The sequence below is a fragment of the Hypoxylon fragiforme genome (assembly GCF_022984875.1).
Source record: "Hypoxylon fragiforme strain CBS 206.31 chromosome Unknown GGS25scaffold_4, whole genome shotgun sequence".
In the NCBI taxonomy this organism is placed as follows: Eukaryota; Fungi; Ascomycota; class Sordariomycetes; order Xylariales; family Hypoxylaceae; genus Hypoxylon; species Hypoxylon fragiforme.
This window is the reverse complement of record NW_026054759.1, coordinates 1,814,885-1,828,734: the sequence shown is the minus strand read 5'-3', so window position 1 is coordinate 1,828,734 and position 13,850 is coordinate 1,814,885. Positions and strand designations below refer to the sequence as shown.

The 13,850-nt window shown below is 47.8% G+C and overlaps 4 protein-coding genes and 1 non-coding gene across 5 annotated transcripts; 3 read left to right on the top strand and 2 right to left on the bottom strand.

The window, feature by feature from the left end:
* Positions 1 to 1,308: 1,308 nt before the first annotated feature.
* On the top strand, positions 1,309 to 3,309 carry GGS25DRAFT_520599 (MFS general substrate transporter; the record flags this gene model as incomplete). The annotated part of the gene is made up of 8 exons (XM_049263901.1): positions 1,309 to 1,427; positions 1,502 to 1,556; positions 1,634 to 1,730; positions 1,826 to 1,916; positions 1,969 to 2,468; positions 2,529 to 2,771; positions 2,852 to 2,995; positions 3,110 to 3,309. 8 exons carry the CDS (start codon positions 1,309 to 1,311, stop codon positions 3,307 to 3,309), a joined length of 1,449 nt encoding a protein of 482 aa, XP_049117766.1.
* A 431-nt stretch (positions 3,310 to 3,740) lies between these two features.
* GGS25DRAFT_t39 lies at positions 3,741 to 3,837 on the bottom strand. Its single transcript has one exon. It is a non-coding gene; the product is annotated as a tRNA-His (tRNA).
* A 234-nt stretch (positions 3,838 to 4,071) lies between these two features.
* GGS25DRAFT_234458 (succinyl-CoA synthetase-like protein) lies at positions 4,072 to 6,699 on the bottom strand. Its single transcript, XM_049257046.1, has 6 exons — positions 6,514 to 6,699; positions 6,286 to 6,429; positions 6,094 to 6,184; positions 5,940 to 6,014; positions 5,650 to 5,866; positions 4,072 to 5,584 (listed from the first exon to the last, which is right to left on the bottom strand). Exons 2-6 carry the CDS (start codon positions 6,424 to 6,426, stop codon positions 4,516 to 4,518), a joined length of 1,593 nt encoding a protein of 530 aa, XP_049117765.1. The 5' UTR covers positions 6,427 to 6,429; positions 6,514 to 6,699; the 3' UTR covers positions 4,072 to 4,515.
* A 1,415-nt stretch (positions 6,700 to 8,114) lies between these two features.
* GGS25DRAFT_486275 (uncharacterized protein) lies at positions 8,115 to 9,948 on the top strand. The gene is made up of 2 exons (XM_049260616.1): positions 8,115 to 8,949; positions 9,036 to 9,948. The coding sequence occupies exons 1-2, from the start codon at positions 8,693 to 8,695 to the stop codon at positions 9,496 to 9,498; spliced, it is 720 nt and encodes a 239-aa protein (XP_049117764.1). The 5' UTR covers positions 8,115 to 8,692; the 3' UTR covers positions 9,499 to 9,948.
* A 157-nt stretch (positions 9,949 to 10,105) lies between these two features.
* GGS25DRAFT_486274 (nitrogen permease regulator of amino acid transport activity 3-domain-containing protein) lies at positions 10,106 to 13,400 on the top strand. The gene is made up of 3 exons (XM_049260615.1): positions 10,106 to 11,266; positions 11,335 to 11,731; positions 11,799 to 13,400. Exons 1-3 carry the CDS (start codon positions 10,438 to 10,440, stop codon positions 13,042 to 13,044), a joined length of 2,472 nt encoding a protein of 823 aa, XP_049117763.1. The 5' UTR covers positions 10,106 to 10,437; the 3' UTR covers positions 13,045 to 13,400.
* Positions 13,401 to 13,850: the final 450 nt, after the last annotated feature.

Below are 13,850 nucleotides of genomic sequence, written 5' to 3'. Positions count from 1 at the left end.
AGTAGTCATAAATATCATGTTCAAGGTTTACATAATACTTGGTAAGTTCCATGTTGAAATTCAGTTTGCGACTTCTCTTTTCTGCATGTTTTACATATACCTAGATGTACTACATATGTAAGTCAGCTGACCATCAAGAGGTCAAATTGCACCTACCCGAACTTTGTCTTTTGTCTGTTTAACATTCAATGAACCTTGTGAAGATCCATCTAAGGGTAGTCTCCACTTGAACACCTTCCTGGTACCGCCTGTCTGTCAACCTGTGCTACATGTACTAAGTTACTACGTACTAATAACTAACTCCTAACATTAGGTAAAAGAGCCAATCCTCTCAATTCAAACTTCTCCAGCACTCATTTCTGTCAATTCGGTACAACATACCCAAGTTCGCATCAATCCGGTGAATCCACCCAACGGATGCAACACGAACTTGAATAGGTTTGGTTGCTGCATGCAGGTACTATTCAGCACGTGCTTCTGAGGCTCTTCCGGCAACTCTTGCCCACCGCCGATCTTCCAGAACTCACAGTTAACTATACCAGAGCATCCATAAGTCAGGCTCCAAGGCCGTGACCAATGATGCAGGGGGTAGTATGGTTAATGAAGTGGAATGGAGGATTCTAGTGAGATTTGTCTCCGATAAGTATACTCTTGGCAACCTATAATGATTTCGCGGTATGACCATTAGTACTAGGTCTTTTCACATGCCCTTCAAGGGGGTATGTTGATTATGATGGCTATGATAGGTGAATGAGCACCTCCGTCTCGGGAGAATGCTTATTTTATACCTATTAACTTATACCTATTATACACTTAACACTATGTATGTATTACATACGCAGATGAGATCCGAGAACGCCAAGTTCCAATTGCCTTAAGTGGCCACGGCCCCGTGGGGCGGGTAACACGGGTCGGAACCGGGGGCTTTTTCTCCTTAGTTACCTCTTTTCTAGCCGAGCGAACTCGACGCATCCACCAAATTCACTTTGAAGTCCATTAATAAGGTTGGGCTATTAGTAGTTATTACCAACCCAGCAATACCACCCTCACTTTTTTTTTTGTACTCAATTTTTTTCTTATTTCCGGTCAGCAGTTACATAATAAGTGTTATAAAGACAGCCTTTATTTCCGGCACACCATGATGATAAATCATAGATCTACGGTAAACGAAGTTTTTCTACTTTCATATATATAAGAGGGTTATGATTTGACATATAGTTTTCATGTCGAGACTTTCGTGCAATTGTTTCTCTCCATAAACTTATTCTTACTATTCCTTGATAAGTCTTTTTTGTGACAAGTTTAGATATGGCTGAATCTGACAAGCAATTAGAAAGTAACGAGAGTAGTAATGACTCATCCATTGAAAATGCTCCTGAGACGAATCCACAATCGCAAGGGGATTTTAAAGAAGGCGGTTATGGTTGGTACGTTCAGGGATAGGATCATGGAGTCACTACACTAATAATTAGTTGTTTGTTATTAACTGTTTTATTTCCAGGGTGGTCATTTTTAGCATATGGCTGCTAAACGCCCACACTTGGGGACTCAACTCTGTAAGCCCTGTTTCAACACCAGCGAGCTAACCTAGTGTACTATGTAACATTTCTAACCATCTTGTGCTATTCCATAGACTTTTGCTGTCTTCCTCGCCTATTATCTAAGAACAGGCACTTTCGGAACAAGCCAACTCGGATACGCTTTCGTCGGCGGTCTCTCCATCTCTATCGGTGTGTGCCTCTCTTGATTTCAGAGCCTTCAGGGCTGTTTTGGGTGGGGGTTTCGTGAACCATGTAGTGTACCTTAACTGACAATAATATTATAGCTCTGCTGGTCTCTCCCCTGGCAACAACCCTCGTGGGGTGGAAACGATGCGGTACGCGGCTAACTATTTTCATCGGGATTGTGCTCCAAACGTGGGTTGTCTGTTTAAGCCTGATACAACATTCACTGACTAATATATGATAGGATTGCATTCATCGGGTCCTCTTTTGCTACTGAACTATGGCACTTGCTGTTAAGCCAGGGCGTGGCCTTTGGATTTGGCATGGGCCTGATTTTCGTTGCCTCCGCTTCCGTGCCACCTCAGTGGTTCGTGAAGCGCCGGTCCTTTGCTAACGCCATTGCCGTGTCAGGCTCGGGCTTCGGCGGTCTCTGCTACTCCTTAGCAACCAATGCCATGATCGCCCATGTCGGCCTGCCATGGGCCTTTCGCATTTTGGCTATCATATGTTTTGTAGTCAACAGTGTCGCTGTCATGCTCATACGAGACCGCAACGAAGCTATTGGTTCCATCCATGTAGCCTTCAACTGGGGGCTCTTCAGGAGACCTCCGTTCCTCCTGTTTCAGGCTTGGATGGTCCTTTCTCTTATCGCATACATCATCCTCGTCTTTAGCATCGTAGACTACTGCCAGTTTGTTGGCTTGTCTGCCTCTCAAGCTTCATTAGTTGGAGCGCTGTTTAATCGTATGTCTCCCCAAGCAAGTCAGGGGCTAGCACACATCCGAGGCTAACATCACTGCTCAGTTTCTCAAGGACTTGGACGACCCATGATAGGATTGTCGAGCGATTCTGTTGGCCGTCTCAACATCGCCAACCTCTGCACGCTATTTTGCGGTCTTCTCTGCATGTTTGTCTGGACATTTGGGACAAAGAGTCTGGCTGCATGTATCGTATTTGCCCTTCTTAGCGGTTGCGTGGCTGGCGTGATATGGGCTACTGTTGCCCCGATATGCGCCGAAGTCGTCGGGCTCGCTCTTATTCCTTCAGGTAAGCCTGTCAATCTTGGACGTTGGCTTCCTCAGCTACCGCAATTTCGCTATAGGTAGTTGCTAACGCTTAGTTGCTAGCACTGTCCATGACTTGGCTCGTGCTTGTTTTACCGGCCACCTTCGCCGAAGTCATAGCTGTGAGCCTCCGAGGTCCGGGGCCGCGGGGCTACCTGCACGTCCAACTCCTCACCGCATCTCTCTATCTAGGTGCCTTCGTATTTGGTAAGTCTCACCGCTTCGGTAGCCCCTTTCCGGGAAATGACCGGAGCCAGAAGGCATCCTTTCCCGCCTTTCCCTGCTCAACATCCGATTGGCTGACTGCTTCGAACAATATAGGCTGGGCCCTTAGAGCCTGGAAGGTCTGGGAGTTGGAGCAAGTGCGGCTCAGCAAGGAACAGCGTGAATTGGCCATTCGTGACGACGGCGTTTTGGCATCAGCCTTGGAACAAGAGCCGCGGATTGATGCCCCCCAATCTACTGCTGCCCAGCGGCGGTTCTCCATGCTCAAAGGACTATGGGTCATAGAACGTGTGTAATGATAATGCATGGCAATTGCATATGAATTAACGCAATCCGTACGAGGTCAGTTAGGTATAACTATGTCAAGACGCTAATGATAGATGATATTTATGAAATATTGTACATAAGACAACCTTATCTTGCATTGCATAGAACTTACCGAGGTTATGTAGCATACATACTACGCATAGGATATACTACTACTAGTCTACTAGGTTAGTTACCTACCTAATAGATGTAATTCAATACTATAGTACGTGCATACATCATCACTCCTACGTCATTCACAGCGAACCAGCATTAAGACAACTAGAGAAAAAAGAAAGCCAAAAAAGAAATTGGCTGATACCATTATATGTGTATTGTACTTCAAAACCAAGTCCCTAATTCTAGAAAAAAAGGAAAGAACACAAAAAGAGAAAAACGAAAAGAAAAAGTTAAACACCGCTGGCGGTACTGGGAATCGAACCCAGGTCTACACGGTACTAGTATAATAATTTCTGTATATCCACAACGTGTCGTACTTTCCACTATACTATACCACCTTTTTTTTTTGGTTTTGATTTTCCATTGGTTGTTGAAAATTTGGGCTTGTTATGTTGTGTTATATCGCTTTTGCCTTTTTTTTTCTTCTTTGCCTTTGGGGTGCATTAGTTTAGGTAGGTAGGGCAGTTTAGTTTTTCGGGGTTATTAAGTAAGTAAGCAAGCAAGCAAGCGGACAAGCGAGGGCGAGGGCGAGGCCGTATGTAAGCCGAACTAACCAATATTTGAATTCTCCGAGAAAAAAAGTAAAAGTGAAAATAGTATTAAATGATAGTTAGTATTATTTATGCAGGTACATGGATAGTTATATAAAAAAGTATTCTATATATGTATATCTCATCAGATCCATACATGCTGATCTATCCATCTACTCCTGATTCGCCAGCTCGATAGCCTTCGCAGCAGCCTCATCAAAGTCATCGAAGGCGAACAGCGGCAGCCCACTCTCAGCGATGATGCGCTGGCCCTCCCGCTCGTTCGTCCCGCGGATGCGGACGACGACGGGTAAAGGGATGCGCAGGTCTTTAAAGGCTAGGACGATACCCTCGGCGATCATGTCGCCGCGGGTTAGGCCGCCAAAGATGTTGACGAATATGCACTAAGAAGGAGAGGGTCGTGGGAGTTAGTAACTTCATTAGATACTAGGGACGAAATAAGTAAGGGGAAAGAATTAGAATTCATCATACCTTGACATCCTGGTCCTCCAATATAAGCTCAAAGCTCCGCTTCACCGTCTCGCTCGTAGCCTTCCCACCCGTATCCAAGAAATTCGCTGCGTGGCCCCCCGCAGCGGCGAGCGCATCCACGGTATTCATCGCCAAGCCCGCGCCGTTGACCAGCGTGCCGATGTTCCCTGGCGGCGCCAGTTTCATGTACGTGATCCCGTCACTCTCGACCGTGTGCTCGAGAAGTTTGGTCCGCAGCTTCTGGAGATCGGCGTGGCGCCCACCGCTCCGGAACGCGGCGTCATCGAAACCTAGCTGTGCGTCCGTGATCACCATCGTCAGGCCATCCTTGCTATCTTTGCACCGGATCTCGACCGAGAGCTGAAAGGCCTCCTTCTCCTTAAAAAGACGCACGAGTCCGGTAACGATCTTCCCTAGGGAGGGAATTGAGGACAGGGGCAGACCTTGGAAGAATGCTATGTCTTCGATCGGGATGTCTTCCGCCGCTGCGCCATAGTCGAAATCAAATTTCTCGAACTCGGAATTGTTGTCGGGGTGGAATGCGATTATACAAGGGTTTTTCGCGGATCGGTTGAATGTCACTACCAGACGTCTAGGCCGACTTGTATCCACGATGTCGGGGCCTTGTGGTTGAGGGAGGTCCAAAAATGTTTCTTCTTCTTCTTCTAGGGGGAGACTGGACTGACGAGTGGTACTGTCCGCGATGGGGAGACCTCGTTTGCGGAGGAGACGCAGGGCCGTTTCTGATAGGTAAAAGCTTCGTCGTTGGCACCAAGTTTTCCTGGGTAGTGCCCGTTGAGATGAGGTCGGCCGATGGGCTACGGTATGAATTCCTCTCCTCTGGGAAATACCGCTGCCTGAAGCAGCTACATTGGTGGCGTCTATCATAGACTTCAGCACCGGCCCGAATCTGGAAGGGTGGCCGACTATTGCTACTCCAGCTGCCCTCAAAGCTTCGAGCTTAGTCGCTGTTGATGGTTCGCCAAGGAGAGATACTGCTCCTGCGTGGCCCATTGGCTGTCCTGGGACCGTCTGCATGCCTGCGACAAGGGCAGCGATTGGCCTGTCCCGAGAAAATGGGTCAACGCCAGCACTGCAATTTGTTATATGACTTGTGGTAATACTTACTTTGGGTTTTTATTTTGAGCACGGTATGACTTGATGAATTCGGCAGCCTCGAGCTCGCCATAGCCCCCTACCTCTCCTATGAATGCGATACCCTCGGTATCGTCATCCTCGACGAGAATTTGCAGGCCTTCCTTCAAGGTCGTGCCTGGGATCATATCGCCTCCAATGCCTATACACATGCTTTGACCTAAACCGGCTCTCAGGGTCGAGGCAGCGGCTGATGCAGAGTAGTATTTAGCCGTTGAGAGAAATAGTGATACATGTAGGAAGAAGGATGGGACAAGACATACTCTCATAACTCAACGTCCCTGACCTAGCCACGATCCCTATTCGTCCCGGTTGAAAACATGGTATAGGATGGAAGCCTATACGTTGCAAGGGATGGTAAGTTGACCGTTTCTACAACATACATAGATACCTAGGAAAAGGCATTGGCTTGCTAACCGATCCTGCATTTCCCCACGGCTGATATGATGCCTGGTGAATTCGCACCAAGCAGTCTGCAGGTAGACTGCGTTTGTAACATGGAGTAAATCTAGCAGAAAAGAAGGAAAGGGATATGAAATATTAGCTCCCCTTTCATCATTATTTTCGTTTACCTGTGAGACGTGATGATAGGCATAGGTGTGTACATACTCGAAAAAAGTCATGTAGGGGAATGTGTTCCGCCACGGCAACGATAAGGGGGACCTCGGCCTCGATGGCCTCTTCGATTGCGCCAACAGCCTGGTGAGCTGCTACGTAGATCCCCGTCGCATCGGGTCTAAGGACTTCCATAGCCTACAGAGAAGTTTCGTCTGTTAAAATAATGTTGCGTTTTGCACTCCTAATCTGCCCCCCCCCAAAATATGTATTCGTACCTACCTTTCGAACACTAGGCAGGACGGGCAGGCCTAGGTGCTCTCCTTCGCGACCTGGCGTCACGCCCCCGACTATATTGGTTCCCCATTTTAAGGACTCTCGTGCATTGGTCGTAGCCTATTTTATTTCAATAGGTCAGGATTTTATGGATTATGAGTTATGAATTAGAGAACGGATTTGTGGTGACAGGGTCGACCTGCCTGTTTTCCTAAAGCCTATGTGTAAGTATATGTTCTTACCAGCCTACGTAAATTATGAGGTTGAGCATCTGAGAAAAATACTACAAACCTGTGAACCCCTGGAAGATAACCCGTGTATGACTCCCAATCTTAAGATTCTTTAGAGTTGAGTCGTAAGATAAGTAACGGCGAACAGGGGAAATGCGGAAGATGGGATATCTCGGCAGTTGGCCAGCGCTTCGTAACATGCTTCCTGCTTTTATATTAGGAATTTTGAGACCTGGAACCTTTCAGTCTGTTCTCTTCAGACAAAATATACAATAATATAACCGATAATTCATTCCATTTCAAAAAGAAAGATAGTTTGCATATATATATAAGCACGTGTAGAAGTGATTGTGATAATAAAGTTAAGAACATCGATTGGCTGTACGGTTATAAGATGGAGAGGAGGTTTGCCCCGGTTCTTGTATAATTCTGTATGTGTTTTATGTACCAATACCTTATAATCGGCTATTACCAAGTATGTACCTTTAATTGCACACCTCTGTCTCTAAGTTACCGTTCTTGGGACTTTGAACTTGATGTCGTATCTGTTTCGGGACTCGAACCGAAGCCGAGATTTTTGAAGTCATCCTTCGCCATAAGATTGCTAAGAGAATTAGGAAATTAGAATGCGAGAGAGAAAGAGAAAGAACAAGAAGTCAAGTAGAATCCAAACACTTCAGAAGGAATACTTACCGATCCATGCGACAGGCCAAATATGATTTGGCGAGGTTTCGACATTCATCGTCGTTGAGTCCCTTGACCTTTTTGATACATGAGAGATACTTAGTCATGACAGATTTGCATTCTCCTAATAAAACAGATGCATATATACTATGATAAGTATATATAGAGACAGACAAGAGGCTTCGTTATTAACTGACCATCGTGATCTAAAGGAAAGCTACCGCGCTGTGGCCTGGGGGCGAATTGAGCAAAACCAGTCAGTTAGTCTTCTCTGTGAGATGAAGTTATCATACAGGTAAAAATGTATTCAAAAACATACGGGGTAGGTTTCCCAGCATATGGACCCGAGCCAGGGCTGCCAAAAGAACTCATACCGAACTCGTTCCTTGTTTTATATGTGGCCGAATTTGAGAGACTCAGAGTGTGTCTTGATGTTTAAGTTCCTTCATAGTAAAAAGTGGTTCGTTGTTCGTTCGAGAACTACGGTACCGCAATACATCCATGGATGTCAATTGAACATTGTTACAGTACTAACCTTAGGTACATTTGAAGTTTCTACCCCTCCCCCCACCAGTACTATGTATTGTACATAGTGACCTTTAGGTAACTACATGCTAGGGAGGTAAGTACTACATGTAGGTAGTACCTGAGTGGTTGCTGGGCGAACCAACCACTGCCGAGATAACTTGACATCACTTTCGCACAAATCATCATTCTTCTTAGCACACACTTTAAACCTGATTTGCTACACATGTGCTCTACAAACAAGCTTGCATATGTAACTACTGTCCATCTTTACTGTACATGATTGCCTACCTTACATCTTACTAGTTAGCCTCATCTTTAATACGAATTTACGAATTGATATTTACATATGTTAAAAGCAAAGCCTCACTTGCTCCATCGCCTTTTCTATCCTTCTACAAATTGTATATATCATTGATGCCTCCTCAATTCCTAACATTCTAACATACCTACCTACCTATTCCAGGTACTTAACGCCCACGAGTCCAATACTGTAACATACTGTAACGTGCCGCCACCCAAACAGCTCTCCCCACCTCGTGTCTGCATTGTCGTGGGCGGTGTATTTCCACACCACGTACTGCATAGCCTTTCTGTCCAATTGTTTCTCGTCCCTTCGGTCTGTTCGGTGTCTTCATTGTTTCATTATAAAACTTCTATCAGCGCCAAGTACGGCCCCGCAGGCGATCTACAAATTTGATGCTTTCAAATAATTAAGAGGGAAGAAAAAAAAAGAAGAAATAAAGATGCGATTAAGTTCTTACCGATATGCCGCGGTCTGCTATATAGCCGTGACGACCCTTACGCTCGCCGATCCAATTGTCAACCCACTAGCATACGGAAACTTTGAGGACTTCGCTCCTATCCACAGGAGGCAACTCACTTGCCCTACCGACTACTTTAGCTGCGAGGATCGAGGTCCCGCCTTCTCTGGCACCTGTTGCGAAAATGGTCAATTATGTGCACTAGATGCCCAAAGTCAGGCTGCGTGCTGCCCTACGACGTGAGTAACCTACCTATCTTCCCACGTAATTCGTAAATGTCGTAAAATCCATCGCTTATAACTTACACGCCCCTTCAAATTTGCAGCGCTACGTGTACCGGAGTAGCGCCTACCGGTGCCACGCCCACGCCTTCCTTTGTGAGCAACACGTACTTCCAGTTCCCCTACATACCAACCTCGTTCGCCAACTCGGTCGCGTGCACCTCCGCCGTCAGCCAGTGCTCCAGGAACTACCAGGCCTGCGTCTCGGGCCTAGCCGATAGTAGTGCCGGCGCCGCGTGGGGCGTTACCATCGTGGTCCCGGGCGGAGGTGGGACCACCGTCGCTGCCACCCAGGCCACCGGCTTACCCGCGGCTACAGCCACATCCGTCTGTTCGAGTCTTTCGTCTGAGGCCTGCTATAACCTGCAGAGTAGCCAGTGCACCGCAGCCGGCACAACGGGGGGTTTCGTCATCGGCACGGGAAACAACGCAGCCCGGCCTACGGCCGCCTGTGTGGCTGGCATTGTTGCAGGTGTTGGACTAGGGCTTATGGGTGGACACATATGAACATTGAATCGAATCGGATCTGAATCAACGAAGAGGATATTTGGGTATGATACTGCTCATCGAGCTACGAAAATGGGCATGACATCGAAGTAGGGGAGAGGCAGAAGTGGATTGAACGACGTTACGAACGGCCATGACCCTTTTTCTGAATGCGTGTGTATATTTCGGTTGTTGTTTATAGATATGTCGTCTCTCGTTTGCACATGCGTAGTATTCCGGGGCTGTACATAGAATCGGATCAAACGGAGGAAAGGTTTCTCATCTATGTACTCTGGACATTAGGAGGAACGGTATGGAGATAGGGATCTCATTCAGGTGCATTCAGGTACCTGCGCGTTTGTGCTTTGAAAGAATGGATTCTTCTGAGGCATCTATACTGCTTTGGCTTAGTTTAGGTTCTAAGAATGATGTTACATAAAAATGCAACAAAGAAATCACATAACACTCTACATACTTCAACTCCGAGATACCTATCTAAACCGCCGCTCATGAAGAACTCAGAATATGAATAAGCTCGTTATAGCAATACCCCGATATTAAACAGTAGCGCCTCTTTATAAGAGAATGGAACAATACAGGTCCGAGTTTCTTTTAACTTTGATAGGCCCTGAACATTGAGTACCTAGTATGGGTAGGTACTAGGTACATACCAATTTTGAACTTACAAGAGCATTGAACTGTTTGAACATCGAGGACTACAATATTATTATTATTCCTACCACGTACTACAATGTATTTAAATACAACCCCAATATTGATAAAACAGCTTCGGTTTTGAGTAATTTGTGCTGCAGAGAAATACTTGGAATGGGTTTATCGTAGTTGGATGAGTTTTGTGACGGCTAAGATGCTCGTTGGAGCTCGGGTCTGGAAAATTGGCGAGTAAATCGGACCTGAGACCTGTGTCGCCCTCCATACGTATCACCAGATCTCGGCAGGATGGCATCCCCCATACTACCAAATACATCCAACTTCCTTGGAGTCGCCCTCGTCGTCAACCGGCTACGCGATGGGCCATTGTTTGTCTTTCACTACCCGCCCCGGATCCTACAGCCAGGCCCAGGAGCCCAGCCCTCCCGTCATCGCATGCCCAGGGACGAGTTAGACGACGATGACGATCTTTTTACCAATTCCTCCATCCCTTCCTTTGAAGCGCCCTCTTGTTCGCTTCCCATGTCCATTGATCTACAGAATTGGAATCACGACGACCATCTGGAGACTGAAAGCGGCTCTCAGATAGTCCCATGGGAGCACGTAGCCGGCTATCCCACCAAGGACCTTGAGAGTCTCCTCACCCCCAACCGAGCTTTCCACAAGAAACTATTCCACGTCTCTCTAGACCAGCTCTGTTTCGCTTCCTATCCCATATACGTTCCCGAGAATGGCATATGGCGGACAAAGAGGAAGCAACCCAAGTACCAACCCCCTAGATCGCCAGAGAACCCGGACTCGGCTACTAAGAATGGCGAATCCTCGGTCATCGGAGGCGATGTACCGCAAGTCGAGGTTAAGGATACGGCCGCAGAAGATGTCGCATCCAGCAATTTGCTGGACGAAGCCGACGAGAAAAAAAGTGGCATGACCATGTTCAACCTTGTCTTCATCCTGAATCCGAAGAAGCACGAGGCAAAGGAGCTGGCCGAGAATCTGTATTTTCACATCATCCGGAAAACCAACAAAGCCTACAAGTACAGCCAGCAGAAGAGCGATTTCGTTTGGAAGGAGTCGAAACGAATTCTCACCTTAAAAGATAAGGGGCGAGAAGAAAGTACGCGGTAGTCTTCTGGTTATCATATTTGCTGGCGTTTAGTTATGAAACTAATAATTTATTTATAGAAACCAAGATGAGCACCTTATGGAAGGAGATTCTCGATGTTTCATCCCTGGCAGCATCTATGCAAGACATATACGAGGCCGTTTCTCATAACAGGATCGCAGCATTGCAGTTAGAAACACCAGAAGGCGCTGTCACCCATTCGGTCCAGATACCCGTGCCCTTCTACCTCACAGATCTCCCTCCTGATGACGAGAGTGGGTCAAAGGGATTATGGATCACGACGGCAAATTCATTCGTGGAGGAAGATAGTTTAAACGACCCAAGCTTCCTCGATAAGAATTTTGCCCTGCTCCTAATGAGCGATGAGAAGAAGATAATAGGGGAACTTCAGGCCGACCCGGACGAGACCACTGCAGCAATGATCGAATTTGTGAGACTTTCGAAGCCTACAATGTCGTAAGTACATCCCCTATCTTGAGTCTATATAATGAATTTGTGAACCCTTCTCACACCCATGGAATAGGTTCTACCAAATCGGTCAAGGTACCGCACTCTCACCAGCCCAAGTCCGGAAATACGCGCAGCACTTCATCTTTTGGCGGCGAGCGATTGCGATCCCGCCTCTGCACGCACGGGACGTCTATATTCTATCACCAAACAGCGATATGAACCGGTTGCCACGGGCTAGTCAGGCTTGGGCGCGTGCGTTCCCCCTTGCGCCCCCTTTACCAGAATTCCTTGCGGCCCTATCTGCTGCACCACGCTCCTACAAGCTCTTTGCCCCTAGCAAGAACCACCGCCCAACGTATTTGGCCATGCTAGCCTGGCTCATGCGCGGCGGCTGGGTGACCCAGCTCTGCACTTTCGCCTATGTCGTTGTTTGGCCTGAGATCTTGTACGAGGTTGATTACGAGATCGAAGCAGAGGAGCTACGGGCCGCGCAAGAAGAGGAAGCCCGTGTATTTAGCGATAGTGGCGCCGACTCTTCGTCCCACGCGTCATCGTCGCCTCCCGCCCTTTCATCCTCCTCTGATACGCACTCCCCTTCCTCATCTCCCCAAATCCCCGCTACTGACACCACCATAACCGATGATGCGGACAGTAGTGGCCTAACTGCAGCCACAGCCACAACAGCAATGCCAATATCCATGACATCCTCGACCGCAACCATCAGATCCCCAGTAATCACCACCACGGCCGGCGAGCAAGCAGCAGAACAAGCGCGCCTCGATCGCCTCGCCACCAAAGCCCACCGCGAAGCCGCCGAGAAGGCAGCCGCTCACGCACGCCGCCCCCCACCCCGACAAACGGACCACCCCTCCATGAACGACGCCCCGCACCTCTCCCATCTAAGCCCCCACGTCATCGTCGACGCCGGCCGCGTCGGCGACCGCGACTCCCGCTACCTCGCCGCCATCGGCCGCCGACTTCCCGAGAGCATCCCGCATTCCTCCACCACCACCACCGCTGTTGCCACCCTCTCCGCAAGAGGAAGAACCCGCGTAGGAGGAACTAGAGTGGGCGTAGCAGCCGCAGCATCACCATCAGGAGAAGCACCAACGGCAGGAAGCAGCAGCGGAGGCACAGCAAGTTCAGGAGGGGCAGGCAAAACCCTCAACCCCCGCGCCGCCTGGCCCGTCTTCTGGAAATACCTCAACGGCCGCAGCGCCCTTGAGCGCGTCGCCCTGCACGAGGATCTGAAGCGCCGCGATGCGTGGAACTTGCTGAATTCTATGAGCGAGTATCTTGTTTGTGTCAGGCATTGGTAGAATGAGAAGAGGGGGGAGGAAGGGGGAAAGAGGAGAAAGGGGGGGGAGGTCTGTCTCCTACTAGGTACTGATGTTATACCTGGTAATTAAGTAGTTAGATAGACAAACGAGTGTGTAAGAAAGTCGCATCGTATATGTACCTAACCTAGATATGTGAGTACGTACCTAGGTAGGGGAACGAGGATGAGAACTAGGACTAGAACATGACTAGAGCTAGTAGAGACTGGGTATATAGAACCCCCTAGTCGTTATAGCTATCACCTAGAGAAGGGGGAGGGAGATTGGTTTATGTTTAGATATTCCAATAAATGTATCAAGATCAGGGAACTAGCAATTCACACACAGGCATGGTACACAGGAAAAAAAAATATAGGTTTGCAAGTAATTTGTGTGCATGACTATTACTCCCATATACTGCTGGAGTATATATGGCCCTCCCTACTCATTTCCCACGAGGCCTCGGACCTCGAGCCCAATTCCCCTCAACTAAATTCACGAATACACAGAATATATAATGCCGAACCCTCCCCCTCGGAGGTCGTGACGGCTACATGCAGGAGCCCGGAAAGTAAAAGGAAAAAGCTGACAGTGATGCAAATGCGAAAATCAATGGGCACACACTATATCTGTGAAAATGACAACTAACTCCGTAATCCTCGAGGTATCATTGAAAATTAACAAGCCCGGCCCGCAATGAAAATGCTAGACGGGGGAAAAGATAAAAAATGAATAAAAATAAAGGAAAAATGAATAAGGGGTGTGGAAAATAACGAGAGTCCCACCATACCCGGATTTACCGGACAAGA

What these genes read in the sequence shown, in the direction of transcription:
- GGS25DRAFT_234458 (XM_049257046.1), bottom strand. Translation starts at nt 6,426, where the DNA reads ATGGAAGTCCTTAGACCCGATGCGACGGGGATCTACGTAGCAGCTCAC. An exon ending in CGTGGGGAAATGCAGGATCG is followed by an intron (nt 6,015 to 6,093) that starts GTTAGCAAGCCA and finishes TGCAACGTATAG; the next exon opens with GCTTCCATCCTATACCATGT. An exon ending in AGGGACGTTGAGTTATGAGA is followed by an intron (nt 5,867 to 5,939) that starts GTATGTCTTGTC and finishes ACTCTGCATCAG; the next exon opens with CCGCTGCCTCGACCCTGAGA.
- GGS25DRAFT_486275 (XM_049260616.1), top strand. Translation starts at nt 8,693, where the DNA reads ATGCGATTAAGTTCTTACCGATATGCCGCGGTCTGCTATATAGCCGTG. An exon ending in GCTGCGTGCTGCCCTACGAC is followed by an intron (nt 8,950 to 9,035) that starts GTGAGTAACCTA and finishes TCAAATTTGCAG; the next exon opens with CGCTACGTGTACCGGAGTAG.
- GGS25DRAFT_486274 (XM_049260615.1), top strand. Translation starts at nt 10,438, where the DNA reads ATGGCATCCCCCATACTACCAAATACATCCAACTTCCTTGGAGTCGCC. An exon ending in AGATAAGGGGCGAGAAGAAA is followed by an intron (nt 11,267 to 11,334) that starts GTACGCGGTAGT and finishes ATTTATTTATAG; the next exon opens with AAACCAAGATGAGCACCTTA. An exon ending in CTTTCGAAGCCTACAATGTC is followed by an intron (nt 11,732 to 11,798) that starts GTAAGTACATCC and finishes CCCATGGAATAG; the next exon opens with GTTCTACCAAATCGGTCAAG.